Genomic DNA, 14,557 nt, shown 5'->3' on the forward strand with positions numbered 1-14,557 from the left:
GCATATGCCATGTGAATATGTAAATAGATATACTTTTATACTTTATTTTATTTCTCTTGTACTTTAACTTATGTCTAGATTTATTTATATTTTGTATTTTTCTACACAGTTTATGTAAGACTATGTGTAATTATATGTCTTGCTACTGAAACACTGCAATTTCCCTCCGGGATCAATAAAGTTCTATCTATCCATCTATCTGTCTTTAATCCTCATAATTGGCTGTTTCTGGATCAGTCAGGAAAATGGACTTTTGTTTAAAATTATGTTTAGTAGTAGGGAGTAATTATAATACTTTTTCAAAGGCCTCATTACATTTTTAGAGGAGTGAATAGTAATTTGTAACGGATTACTTTTTTTTGTAACTAGCCCAACACTGCCACAGATGTTGGTACTGGGCGATACTGATAAAATAGATCATGGTGTACCAGTATAAATGACACATTACCCAGATCTAGTCAGGATGTCTGACTAGGTGGTCTGTTTAACCGCAGTTACATCCCTGGTGCTTGATATTGCGTGGCTGTTTGGCTATTTTCTTTTTTTACATTATAACCACACCATGTAAGTTTTGGGCATCTGGGGACCTCTTTGGTGGAAATGTGTTATTGCACACAACATGTGCATGAAGATATTGTAATGTCAGTCGTGCTTCGGTCCCCTTCTCAGAGCAGATGAATCTGATAATTGCAAGTGCACTGAAGAAGTATTCAAAGGGAACTCTGTTAAAACTTGGTGAAGGATGTGTCTTCCAAGGCTGTAAGTACATTATCCACAATTGTTGTCGTATCTTCATCAGTATAATGTTGATTTTGCATTTGAGATGTAAACATCAAGCCAGACTTTCTTTTTGAGCCTGTGTGCATGAGGGTAATACGCAAAAACAAATGATGTGATCTAAAAAAACACTCCTGCAAAATCCGATTACCTCCAATTCAGACTTTTAAATTACTATTTCAGTCTTTATAAGGTGCGCTGACACTATACTTATCTTTTAGCAGGGTTTTCTCATTAATTCTACTTTCTCATTAATTCTACTTTCAATTTTAACAAAAGACTTACATAGTGCAACTTTAAAATAATGTCAAACCTCAGACATGTCAACTGCTTGATAGCTTTTGAAAATGGGCATCAGTGGCAAAACGGTGGATTCTGTATGTTTATATCTGTATGGCACAGTAGGAAAATCAAACTTAATAGCTGATACTAAGTGCTTACACATGCACTTAATAATTCAATCGTAATCAGATTTCTGCAGTTACCTGATTATTCAAATGGTCATGTAAACACCATACTCCAATCTAGAAATCCGATAAAGATATTCCGATAAAGAGAGCTGGATTTTAGCTCAGTAATCAGATTTCTCAGTGCATGTAAACTCGTACTCCGATTTCTATGGAAATCGCACATGCACGAGAACAGACAGTGGATATCGTCAGACGCAGCAAAACACTGTTGGAGCGGCACTGAAACGCGAAATAAAGGATTTGAATACTCTTCATCTTCTAGGTGATGTAAGTTCATATTTTCAAAAAAAAAAACGTGATATAAAGTTTTACATTATATTTACATCACGTCTTCTGATCATTGTCTGAATCATGTAGAACCGAAGTATCCCATTATCGGATTACTCAAGTGCATGTAAACATGTTGATCGGATTACTAACAAAATCTGATTTTCTCCAGTTATCGGATCATTGTGTGCATGTATACGCACTCACTGATCCATAAAGCATGCTCTGATGGCAGTCTTTTTACTTTAATGCATTTCATATGTACAATATGGGCCATATTTGTGGTTACAATGGACTGAAGTACAATACAATGATAACCTATCAGTGGCAAGGGATACTTCACAAAACCAGAAAATCACAAATCCTCAAAAAAGGGCTGGGCCAGAATGTCCAGAGGTCATTTTGAAAGCTCTTCTCCAAAATCACATCTATTACCACTCAGCGAGGCTGTACACAAACATGTCATAGAAAAATAACAGGGAAACAAAATCCAGCACTTTATATGAGGGCCTATCACTCAATAAAGGTCAGCCCACAGGCATCACAAACAGAGAAGTTGGCCTTCTATTGATTCTGGAGGAGAAATTTATTTTCCTTTTGCAGGGCACAACCTTGTGTGACATTGAGCTCATCCAGATCCACAAATGTAGAGACATATCATGTAACTAAATGGATGCTGAAATTAACCCAGAGCATTCCAGCCATTAAAAATTCCATTTGGCCATGGGGAAGAGACCTTTGTCTGCCCAGGGCTGAGCAGCACTTACACCAATGAGGCCTGTAGGTCAATTCCAACTGCCACACGACCAGCTGATTCATTACATCCCTTTGGACAAATTAATTTGATAAAAGTCCACTGCAGCAACAAAAGCTAATCGTATCAATACTAGGGACTTCAGCATCCTAAAAATGGCCTGCTTCCATATGAAAGCATCAGAGAGAAGCATGAAATCAGTGTGGACAACACAGATTTTAAGGGGATAAAAGTTTGAAAACTGATAATATCAACCAAAAGATTATGATTTATACTCTTAACAGTTTTGGTTAAACTGTAACTCACCAAATTTAACTGTCAGTTCTCATTATTCACATTTATAAAACCCGTTTAACCTTTTTTATTCTTCTGGGGTCATATTACAAAAAAAGAATGAAGTCTGAGATCATATCTGCTTTATTGATGACAAAATATTGCAGTGATGGTGGTGAATAATGAGAAGACAGCTGAACGCGTGTCTGATTATTAGGAGGCATAACGTTAGCGCGTTCGGCTAAAGCATTTGGGAAATGAAACTGAAACTGTGGAGCGACGACTCTCGAATAAACAGCATGAAGCGCTGAAACATTCTCAACTTTCAGTTTATTGCTGTCACGATTGGCCCCTCCCATTCCTGTCCATGTGTTTGTGTTGTGTTTTGGTCTAGTCCACGTGCTTTTTGTATTGATCCCCTGTCCGGCCCCTTGTTTTGTGACTCCACCCCTGATTATTCCCACTTGTGTTTTCACCTGAGTCCTGTTTTCCCCTGTGTTGGTGCTGGTCTTTGTTTGGGATGTTGTTTGATGTTCTGATTGTTTGTTGGTGTTGTTTCAGTCGGTGTTTCTTTCGTCTTGTCTGAACCCCAATCTCTCCATGTTGACTTTTTGAACCTGGACTGTCATGATCACGACCCTGGATTTGCCCTCAATAAAAGTCGCTTATCTCAGCATATGCGTTCGCCTCCTCACTCCGCGTTACAATTGCGCTTTAGTTTTGTTTGACCTTCTTTCATCAGTAACGGTAGCTCACATTAGCTGTCTGGCTAAATAACTGGATTACATGTTTATGTTTCAGCTGTGCGCATGTGCTCGGCTGTTAGGTAACAGACACCACAGTTGATTGTCGACTTCAATCGAGTAAGTTAAGATTTCCTAACTTGAGATAAGACGCTGTAAGATAAGACTCTTGAATTAAGATCAGATTTGTTTCTGTAATACGAATTTGTGAAAAATCATATCTTGACCTGTCAGATCTTAAGCTAAGACAAAAAGATAGGAAGTATCTGTAATACGGCGCCTGATGCTAAAGGACAATGTGTTCATTCCCCGAATGCAGAACAGCTCCTTTACACAAACTAAGTTGACTATAATCGAAATTAACGCAGGCTGTGACGAGCGCTTGCCAGACGCTGTCAGCTTCATCAAACAGTCCTCATTTAAAGTGAGTACTGTCAGTAAGGCAGCATTTATTCTGAAACACTGACAGTATGTTAAATAAATAAATAAATGCTGTGCAGTAATTTGTATGCCTCTAATCACAATATACAAAGTCAGACAGCCACAAACAAGCAGTGGTGAGGTAAACGGAGCGATCTCAGAGGTTATGTTTTCTCTCAGCATAGGGAAAATAAAGCTGGATAGTGTTAGAGCTTGGGAAACGACGGCTTGCTATTTTTGGAAGAGCTGTCAGTTGTGACTGTGCTGGGGTGCTAACCTTAATGATATAGTCATGTATTGAAGCAGGTGGTGCACATTTGCATGTGGGTGAGTTGGGGGGGGTCAAACAATGGCAGAGAGCAAATTGTAAAATTTGAAAAGATGTACCTCGATCCTTGAAGAGATTTCAATAGAAATGGATGAAGTATCAAAGAACAGTTTAAAGTCTGAAATCAAAGTTTAAAGAATCTGAGGACACACAAACCAAAGAAGTGACTAAGCCCTTTTCACGGCAAGCTTGAACACATTCTGGGTGATGAGCCCAGCTGTCAGTCAGTGAAGCTACATGGTGGCTCCTGTGATGCTGGTGAAGATGAAACTGAAAGCTCTGGGAGCGACTGGTGTTCACTGGCAGTCATGATTGTTTACCTCTGGATGAGCCACGTGAACCAACGTGACACACTGTTCTTTTGCACATGAGGGCCAGTTTAGGAGCTGATCTGTTCACACTGATGTTACATACAAGTACAAGTGTTAATAAGTGAAAAATCATTATACTGTTTAAATGTGGCATTAGACTGAGCTTTTAGCATTGTTCAACTTTTGACAAAGGAAATATTGTGATACATATTGTGTGAAAATGTTTTCAAGCATTGAGATTATATTATATTTTTGCCATATCATTCATCCCTAAAAGTATGTTAGACATCAAATAAGCAAGTCTAATAAATAACTTGATGTATCTTGAAACAAATGTGTGATTATTTAAGGATGCAGTTATTGGAGAGGTATGGGTTTCTTTAAATTGTCAGCTGCATTAGCCTCATGGCTCAAAACATGCTTTTGCTGGCTGACTTGAGGTGAGATCATGACTGTGTAAATCTGAACTACACTTCTAAGTTGCTAATGACTCCAAGTGTTATAAATACAAGCTGAACTTGGAGTACACGTAGCCAGTGTATTCATGCACCCTGGCCACTGCACTGGCAGCAATTATTATTTTTATCCTTAGGTCCTCTCTGAATTTTCTGGGCTTAGCACTGTGGGCCACAGTTAAACATGACCACATTTCTGGTAAACTGGCATGAAGTTATTAGGCTTGTCACATTTTTTGAAGCGCAAATAAGGCACAATCGCATTTCAACCCTCACTTACCACTTAGCCCTTAGAACTGTTTTGCACGTTCACTTCTAGGGGTAGGAGGTCCAAATTTTTGTTGAGATATAGGGGTAGGGTGAAGTGTTAGGGCTACATGACTCTCGAAACAGAGGTTTTACAGAGACTCACTCCAAACAGAGGTTTATATAAAAAAGGAAAACCAGCAAGATGGCTGCACAAGCAACCAAAAAAACCACAAATGTTAGAATTTTCTTCATTACAAATTATGATAACCACTGTATTATCTTAGTTTGATGTCGTTTCAATATATTACGGGTCGTTTTCTTAATAACAAGCATAAAAAAATTACTAATAGCATGCTAATGTCTCGGGAGCTAGCTAGTTAACTTTCCCATTCCACCTTAAATAGTCCAGTAATTTTAACGCCTGAAGCGCCAGAATGTAACTGAGGGTCCCATTTCGTAGGACAAGATTTCAACCAATGCCCCTTTAACTCAGTTCCAAGGGGTTAGGGTGGCACTCGAAAAAAAGAGGTAGAAACAAGAAATGGGACTGGGCCCAAGTGACACATACTGTTTCATGTCTCACAGTTTCGTTTATGATGATGCTTACATATCGTAAAAGGGATCTATAACAGTACCACTGCTCATATTCTGATATGCCTAGCACTGTGGCTGTTGTTCTATATGTAACATACTATCAGATTTAGATCTGCTATAGATAACTGCTTAATTCAGCACAGACATGAAGAGCATTATTTTGCACTGTTGATGCAGCAACAACATCCAAAACAGCAGTGGTCGATCAAACACCGAGTGACAGATGGGTCACTTTACTGGCACACTTGCTGTCACCCCACAGTTGCTCCTGGCAGATACAGCAACAGGACTTTACAAGGCTTTTGCCTGCGAGGTTACAAATGGCTCTCTGAGTGCTAAGCAAGTCAGGATGTGAGAAAACTCACATTCTGTCTCCTAAGATATTCTGGCCACCAAGTATGTGCTACTAGAATAAAACAGCAGTGATTTCTCCAAACATAGGCTATGCCATGATTATAATCATCCATTTTCAAAGGCGATTAGAAAGGTTCATTACCTGTACACAAGCGAGACACTTCACAAACACTAGCTGAAAAAAAAATGACAAGCTGTGGCAGTGGAACGTTCCAGTAGGAGGTAATTCCAGATTTTCTCATCAATTATTAAGACACTGTACAACATAGAAAATAGGCTCTGGTGAAATCATGACTAAACCCCACAAAATTACAAATGCAAACCATGTCAACGATCAGAATCCAGTGTAAGCCAAGCTTATCCATAGGATCGATCTAATCCTCTGTCTAGCCTGGCAGCCTATTATTGAAAATCATTGAGGCATATGCTCACACAGAGACAAAAAGGCCCTAAAATTAGCAACAGCCAATATGGCATCCACCAAAATGCAGAGAAGAACAGTGCCAGGAGCATGCCAAGCTTTGACCGCAACAAAGCCTGAGACTGCAAAATTGGCCAAAAAAAAAAAAAACAAAGTATCGATCCAAGTATTTCAGGACAGCACCTCGTCTTTTCATTTGCATAAATGGCATAAACTGTACGTGTCAAGAGGTTTGAAGTAACAGGGAATTGTGGCAGGGAGTGCTGACAGGCAGTAATTTCTGAAACAACGTGTCTTGACGGTTAACATCTTGTCACAAACAATGGTGGAGAAGCATGTAAGCATTACAAAATGTCTTGACTTACTAAAAAAAGGATGAACATGATTATTAAATATTCTCAAAACCAAGAAAGCAAGAAGCACAGGTTGAAATCTGAGGGTTATTACTAAGAGCACTACATTTAAGAATTTCACAAACTGTGCAAAACTGCAGAATAATTCCATAGCTAAGATGTAAACCTAATTATGCAAAATATTTAGATGTCTTTACAGTAGTGGTGATAGCAACCAAGGGCTGTATTACAGAAATTTCTTAACTATGACACCTTATCATATCTGTTTAGACACCATGACAACTTCAGTTAGGACTGAATTTAGGACAGAAGCAATTACAGAACAAACAGTATCCCTTCTTATTATCTCCATATGTCAATGTTGACAAAAACTTGTGAGATACAATATTACAGTGATGTCATCGAATACTAAGGAGACAGAGTTGACCTTGTGTCTGTTTACTAATATATCCACACTAATATATCCATTTTATTTACTATCCAAAATGACTAGAGGACCTAAAGTCTGCCAAAAGTACCAGGTAGTATAGTAATAATCATTTCATGTAACAAATTTCTGTGATGTGGCTTTTAGAGGCTTTAAACAATAAGTTTCTCTAGAACGGTGCATTTAATCTCAAACCAATCTGAATGACCTTAAAAACCTATATCTTAACAATATGAGTCTGCAAATAAAACTTTAATGTAAAGAAAAGCAAGAAAACAATGAATGCACCACATACCATTGTAAATTACATTTAACGCCTCCTTTTGTGTATGTGTGCGGCAAACATCTCAGCACACACAGACACATAAAAACAAACAAACTCACTCTGGCCTCTCTTCCCAGGTACACACTGGCTTGCTAATGCAAGGTCATCCATTTTCTTACTATCTTCGCCTCTGGATTTTAATAAAACCATCTCTCTGATACCCTGTTGCTGGGAAACACATCACACAATTGCTAAAAGGTTTAGTGCCCAGCAGGCTAACCTCTTTTGTGAGCAAAGCTGATCCAGCAAGCAAAGTGGCCTCTGAACAACGCAGATAATTTAAATGATATAATAATCCAGTTGTTTCTGTTGTCGTTGTTGTGTAATATGTTTACATAATTTTCAGTTAGTAGATGCTGCCATGTTTCGAGGGCTGCAGAGGAGTGGGATTCATTTATGTAAAAGAATGTGAAATTGCTATGGTACATTATATTTAAACTATAACGTGTTTCTTTGGACAAAAAGATCTTCAGCAGAAAAGCTATACTGACTATGGAATTTAGTCTTAGTGCGTAATAAACATACTTTAAATTTATATCAACGTAAAAACATTTTGCAGCCCATAGGTGGAAGCCGATGTAAACCTTCTACTGGCTGGCCTCCTAATTTATTTGTTTTTATTGGAAGGTAATAGAGGGTTGTGGGTGATGCAGTTATCTTAACAGTTGATTTTTAAAAATGGCTCCTGTTTTATCATGCATTTTAACTACAATCCCAATCCCCAGATGCGTTGCTGGAATCAAGTTCTAAATTAAAGTTTTTTCATGCAATGGTAAAATGTCTCACTTTTAACATTATCACTACCTTAACATTAGGTTGACAGATACTAGTGCTAAAATCTCAACACTAATCTAGCTGGCCAATCTCTAAGGCATTAAAAACAGCACAAAGTTATGTAAAATTAGAGCACATTTATAGTCGACCATACTTCAGTTGTAAAAATGCTGTATGAGGATATACTAGTGCATGCCCCTAGACTGGCCTGTTACATCCATAATAGATATGGCGACAGTTATGAATCAGAGAGCACACCTTTATGGCTCCTTCGGCTGCTCATAAGTCATGTGATGCATTTCGGCTACAAATCCCAAAGACCTCCCAATGGGGCCTGTATTCACAAACAACCTCAGGAGTAAAAGTTACAGCGACTTTCATAAATATGGAGGAATCTGATCTAATATCCGCTCTCTAACTTACTACTGTTTTGTGAACACTGGTCTGGAAAGGCAGCAAAAGAAAGAGAACACTGTGAAACAGTGAGATTGCTCACCTTTACGTAGAGCTGCTGGAACTCGTCCAGGTTGAGACGGCCGCTGGGGCAGTCCTTTAGAAAGCCTTTGTACCATTGCTTGAGCTCATGCTCGTTAAACTCTGTGTTCTTCACCAGGTCCTCCAGCATCTCAGGGGCAAGCTTGCTGTTCTGTTTCCCCATGGTGTCTCTGCAGGACACAGGCCGAGGACAGCATCAGAAGAGCAACAGTTAATATCGAAGCTCATTCTTGGCCCTTACCTTTCTTTAGTTCATGATAGTTACTGTATTGGTCAGTTAAGCACTTGATGAAGAGTAATTCATTCAATATAATGACTAATTTAATAATTAATGAACTGATTGGTTTATCAATGTCAGACTGCCATTATAATTAAGAATCACATCTCCAAAATGTTAACTTTGAATGTAAGTCAATGGAACCAGAATTTTTTCCAAGTCATTGCGGGCCATTTCCTTCGGTCCATTCATTGTGAAATCTACACACAGTGTAACAGGTATTTTCAAAATACGTGAAAAACTTAAAAACGGTTCAAAAATAAATAAATAAATAAATAAATAAACCCTTAAGAGATGTGGCCCCACACTTCGGTTTTAAACTCTTGTTGCGCTGCCCCTATATAACCTTGGTTAATCGTTGTTGTTGTGTAGGCTTTTGAAAGACTGATATCGCAGAAGGCTGCAAAATACCTGTTGTTTTCACTGTGTCCTACAAGCATCCTGAACAATCAGTATTTTTGTCATTCTTTATATAATTGAAATAAACTGTAATGCGATTGTCTAATGTGGAAAAAGTAAGCACACCCCATCTGTATCACGTGTCACATTTGACTTAGTCGCACCCCACCAGCTGCAATCATAACACCGCTAGAAAAAAGGAACTTGTCTTACTCAAATCTCAGATAACTGGTCTGGTTTGTTCTTTCCTACTGGAGTGTATGATATCGTCATGCCTAGATCAAATGAGCTTTCTGTGGCCTTCAGATGGAAAGTTGTAGATGCCTATGAGTAAGGGTAAGGGTATTAAGAAGATATACAAAATATTGAAAATCAATCGTTCCACTGTCTGGAAGATCATCTACAAGTGGAGAAAATTTTAAACTTGTCCAGGCCAGGCCAACCCAGAAATATGTCTCCCCAAGTCTCTAAAAACCCAAAATTTTATCAGAGGATCTGCAGGTAAATCTTGCCACAGTTGAAATAATTTCACTTACGTGCTCCAGAAAGAAGCCTTTGCTGCCTAAAAAGAACATCTGAGCAAGATTAAAGTTTGCTAATATCGAAGCAAGGACCAGGACTTCTGAAACAACGTACTATGGACAGACTAGTCAAAGTTCGGCCACATCACCAGAAGCCATGTTTGGCAAAGCATTTGATCAGAAGAATCTCATACTATACGTAAAGCATGATGGTGGGAATATTATGGGTTTGGGCTGCTTTACCACCTCAAGGCCTGGTCAACCTGCAATCACAGAATCGATTATGAATTCTCTTTCATCATACCAGAGACTGGATGAGGAGAATGTGAGACCGTCTGTAAAAAACTGAAGCTGAAGGAGTGGATTTCCACCAGGATAACGATCCCAAACATACAAGTAAATCTGCGAAGGAATGGCTCAAAAAGAAGAAATGTAAGGTTGTGGAATGGCCTACTCAAACCTAGATCTGAATCACACTGAAATGCTGTGGACAGGTTTATAACAAGTTCTATATGCAAGAAGCCCCTCAAGCACTGCAAAGTTGAAAGAATTCTGGAAGGAGGAATGGGCAAAAATGTCTCCCAGTCAATTTCAGAAACTGGGAGACAGTTATAGGAAACATCTGCATAAAGCTGTTTCTGCCAAAGGGGACAAGTTATTGAAGCCAAGGAAGCACTTACAGACAAAACTTCAGTTATTTTATTGAATAAATTATTGCAGTTATTAAATGGTCAAAGTTAATAGTTATTTTTTGCTCCATTACATAACATTTATCTATACATACTGTTTACCTGACGATAAAATACTGATATGTTCACATATGTCAAAAATGAGAAATATTTCAAGGGATGAAGTTAAAGGGGGTAAAATTTAAAATACTGTGTTTTGTAATCAATGTTTTATATTTTCTATGGGTTAGACAGAATTGTCTATTCTATTACTGAAATCTGTTTTTATTAGTATCTCACATAGTCACTTTGTGGGAATTGGTTTTGTATACCATGCTCAAACTACTCAAACCGTCTACCACCTCACCCTTGCTGTTATTTTTTTCTGTAGTTGGTGTTGTTATAACAAGAATTACTTTACTTTGCTTTATGCTTTACAGCACAGCAAGTAATTCAATACTATTTCCAGCTAGACTTGTAACAGTACCGGATCAGTTTAATTCCTCAAATATCCCATCCAGCATTTTCTGCTGATTTCAGCCTGATACCGATATCCAGTATTGGATCAGTGCCATTGCTACTTTTGTTTATATCATGCAGCCACACAAAATAAAGCGAAGTATAAATATTTTAAATATGTAAAGTTTAGATAGTTCATAGTAGTTACCAAATAAATCAAAGCCGTTACTGAATTATTAAGACTTAAGATTAATACATGAATAATAAGCATAGATTAAGTAATTGATGCATATGCATGTAATATATATATATATATATATATATATATACACGCACACACACATACATACATACGTACATACATACACACACATATATATGTATATGTTTATGTATGTGTGTGTATATATATATATATATATATATATATATATATATATATATATATATATATATATATATATATATATGTATGTATGTGTGTGTGTGTGTGTGTGTGTGTGTGTGTGTGTGTGTGTGTGTGTGTGTGTGTGTGTGTACATATACATGTGTGTGTGTGTGTGTAGTGTAAGTGTGTTTCTGAACAACAGACCACACAATATTCCCAGGTGGGTGAAGCTTCTACTTGAAAAATGACTGAAATTGTTTCCCCAAATCTAGTCTTGTTAATGGACATCTGAAGGGCCCTACAAAGGCTGCATAATGCTATTTGGTGATTAACATTATGACTGCTGAGATCAGACCATTGCAGTGGTGCAGTGGTATAAATGTGATGAATAGCGCCAGTCAGGAGGGATTATGTCATTTGAAAGCTAACTGAGGACACATCAAATGTGGGTTTGGTGTAATCAACCAGATAAAGGAGCCCTGACAAAAATAGAATAAGCAATAAAAAGTAGTGTGCAAATTAGAATAGCTAATATGACCACAGGGAACAATGCTGGTGACTAAGATACTGATAAATACACACGTATGCGCAGGCTGAGAAAATGAGACGTAGCCTAGACTGCACTATAGTTTAAAAGAAGAGCCTCCTAGAAAAGCCCATGGAGGATTGTTGGTATAATAGACAGAGCAGCTTTGCAGAAGATCACATTAGAAGAGAAGCCAAAACCCTTCAAATCCCTGAATTCCGCACGCTGCCATCATTCCAAATCTGACAGTCCATTTTTAGGGGCAACACTATTTCAGCCAACTCGCCTTTGCTTATCTGCATGGGCTCGGCCTGCAGCTGTTTTCGGCCCGCTCTATGAACAACCATCACATGCACATGCATACAGTTGCTTTGCATTGCTGGCAGGTGGATAGGTTCATTAAACAGTCTTTCATTAGCATAACTACAAAAAGGCCATCACATTCAAAGTCACAAATGCACTGTTACAACCTGACCAAAACAATTATAGCTATATACACATATCTTTCACAATAAATTCCAATAAGAGCAGTGTAGAACTACAGGCAGAGTTGCAATCTTACAGATGACATGCAAGTTCTGCTTTATCTCTGTAGGATGGCTCATTCATTGAAATGAAGGTTGCTTACAGGATGCCATTGTACTGTACTGGCCATTATTCATTTACACAAATGAGTGAAAGCAGTAAATGAGCCTCAGACTGAAATTCCAAAATAAACACTAATTTCATTACTCACATGAGTACTGTTTCATTTGCTAAGAAAATGGATGAGTGAACAACTGTTTTTTTCTCTCCATGCATCTTGTCTTCCCTCGAAGGAAGTTGATGAAGAGTGGGATTTGTTTTCTCATTTCAGTCCTCTCCTCACCACCCAAGCTGCCATGCTTGTTGAGCCATTAGTGTTTCAAGTAAGCTGTGAACTGAACCTGGAGGTCATGGCCGAAGAGTACATCACAACACAAAAGGCCCAACTACAGTGCCATGACAAAACAGATCCACATCAAATAAGTCTGTATAGCAGGAACACCAGAGGTCAGGCCCAGAGCCAAGGAGCCTGCCATTTAGAGCCCTAACATGGCAGATAGTACTTCTACTGTACTTGTGTCTAGCAGTACCCTCAAGGCATATGAATAAAAAAGAGATAAAAGTTTCCAATCTTGGTCGTGGAATATCCTATCCTAAACATATTAGTGTGGACAAATACATATACTCTCAGCCCATGACTGGATTCTCTATTCTGGGCTCGTGTACTCGGTATTCTAACAATAGTTTAAACTAAATTGAGATGAAGAAAAATGATAACTATAGTCATGTTGTTCCACAACTTATTAATACAAGAGCTGGGAGGCAGGAGGGTCCAATGCCATTTCAAGTATTTTCTGTTACAAAAAATATGATAACCATTGTACTATCTGAGTTTAATGTCGTGTCAATGTATTATAGTCGTTTTCTTCGTAACAGGCATTAAAGAATCGCTAATAGCATGCTATTGTCTCAGTAGCTAACTAGCTAACTTTCCCGTTCCACCTTAAATAGTCCAGAAGTTCTGACGCCTGAAGCACTAGAATGTCACTGCTGCACCAATTAAGGTGGAATGGGAAAATCTAAACAAGAATCTGGTGAACAGCTGACTTCAGCTTCACAGTGGGCGATGACAAATAATTGTCGTATACTCCCTCTTTGAAAGCATATGATGCCCTAAATGTAACTAAAGCCCAGTAGTGAGGTTGCTCAACTTTTCCCTATCAGTGAAGACAGGTCAGGTCGCCTATAGAGCCCTGCTAGTAGCCTGATAAATTTAGAAAAATGTATTTTTAAAGGTTGTCCCATTTCGTAGGGCAAGATTTCAACCACTACCCCTATAACACAGTTCCAAGGAGTTAGGGTGACACTTGAATACAAGGGGTAGGGGGAAAAGAAGAAATGGGATTGGGCTGGGGAGTGCTGGGGTGAGCTGTTGATGGGTGGTAACTGCAAACTTTGGTGTAAACAATGCAACTGCAGGTGATGGCATAAATAACAGAATGTCCCATCTTTACAAAGTATTGTCACATCTCCTCCATGAAGCACACTGTCACAGTTTTGCACTGCAATATCACAATATTACAACACATTGTTACACCCCAAGTCAATCAGATTCATTGTTTTTATCCGGTTGAAAATTTTCTGTGAAATCGACTTAGCAAAGGTTTGCAATTCAGGTGATGAACAGAGAAAACACCAAAATATGAGGTTGGAGAACTCAAGGGCCAGGACTAGGAACCAGAGAGATAAAGCAACAATGACCAATGTCCTCTTTGCAATGTACTCAGTGTAATTATGAGCAGATATTAATCACATAAACTGGGATGTCCCTTAAAAATTAACCCCATCCCAACTGATTCACCCATTTTCCAAGCCTCAGCCAGAGCCAAAGCAAGTCAACTGGGGTGTATCGTGTGATCTGTAGTCTCCTTTAAGTCTGGTATCATCTTTTACATCTCGATCAAACCAAAGACAGGCTCGGATAAATCCATATGCCCACCTGTC

General features: G+C 38.4%; 1 protein-coding gene across 1 annotated transcript in view; it reads right to left on the bottom strand.

Annotated features, from left to right (window-relative positions):
• vsnl1a (visinin-like 1a) overlaps positions 1–14,557 on the bottom strand; it is a 38,366-nt gene that overhangs the window by 21,820 nt on the left and 1,989 nt on the right. The window contains exon 2 of the mRNA XM_017720188.2: positions 8,792–8,960. Within this exon, the coding sequence (XP_017575677.1) occupies positions 8,792–8,953 (162 nt within the window). The 5' untranslated portion in view covers positions 8,954–8,960. The remainder of the gene's footprint in view (positions 1–8,791; positions 8,961–14,557) is intronic.

This window comes from Pygocentrus nattereri, chromosome 4, assembly GCF_015220715.1.
Source record: "Pygocentrus nattereri isolate fPygNat1 chromosome 4, fPygNat1.pri, whole genome shotgun sequence".
In the NCBI taxonomy this organism is placed as follows: domain Eukaryota; kingdom Metazoa; phylum Chordata; class Actinopteri; order Characiformes; family Serrasalmidae; genus Pygocentrus; species Pygocentrus nattereri.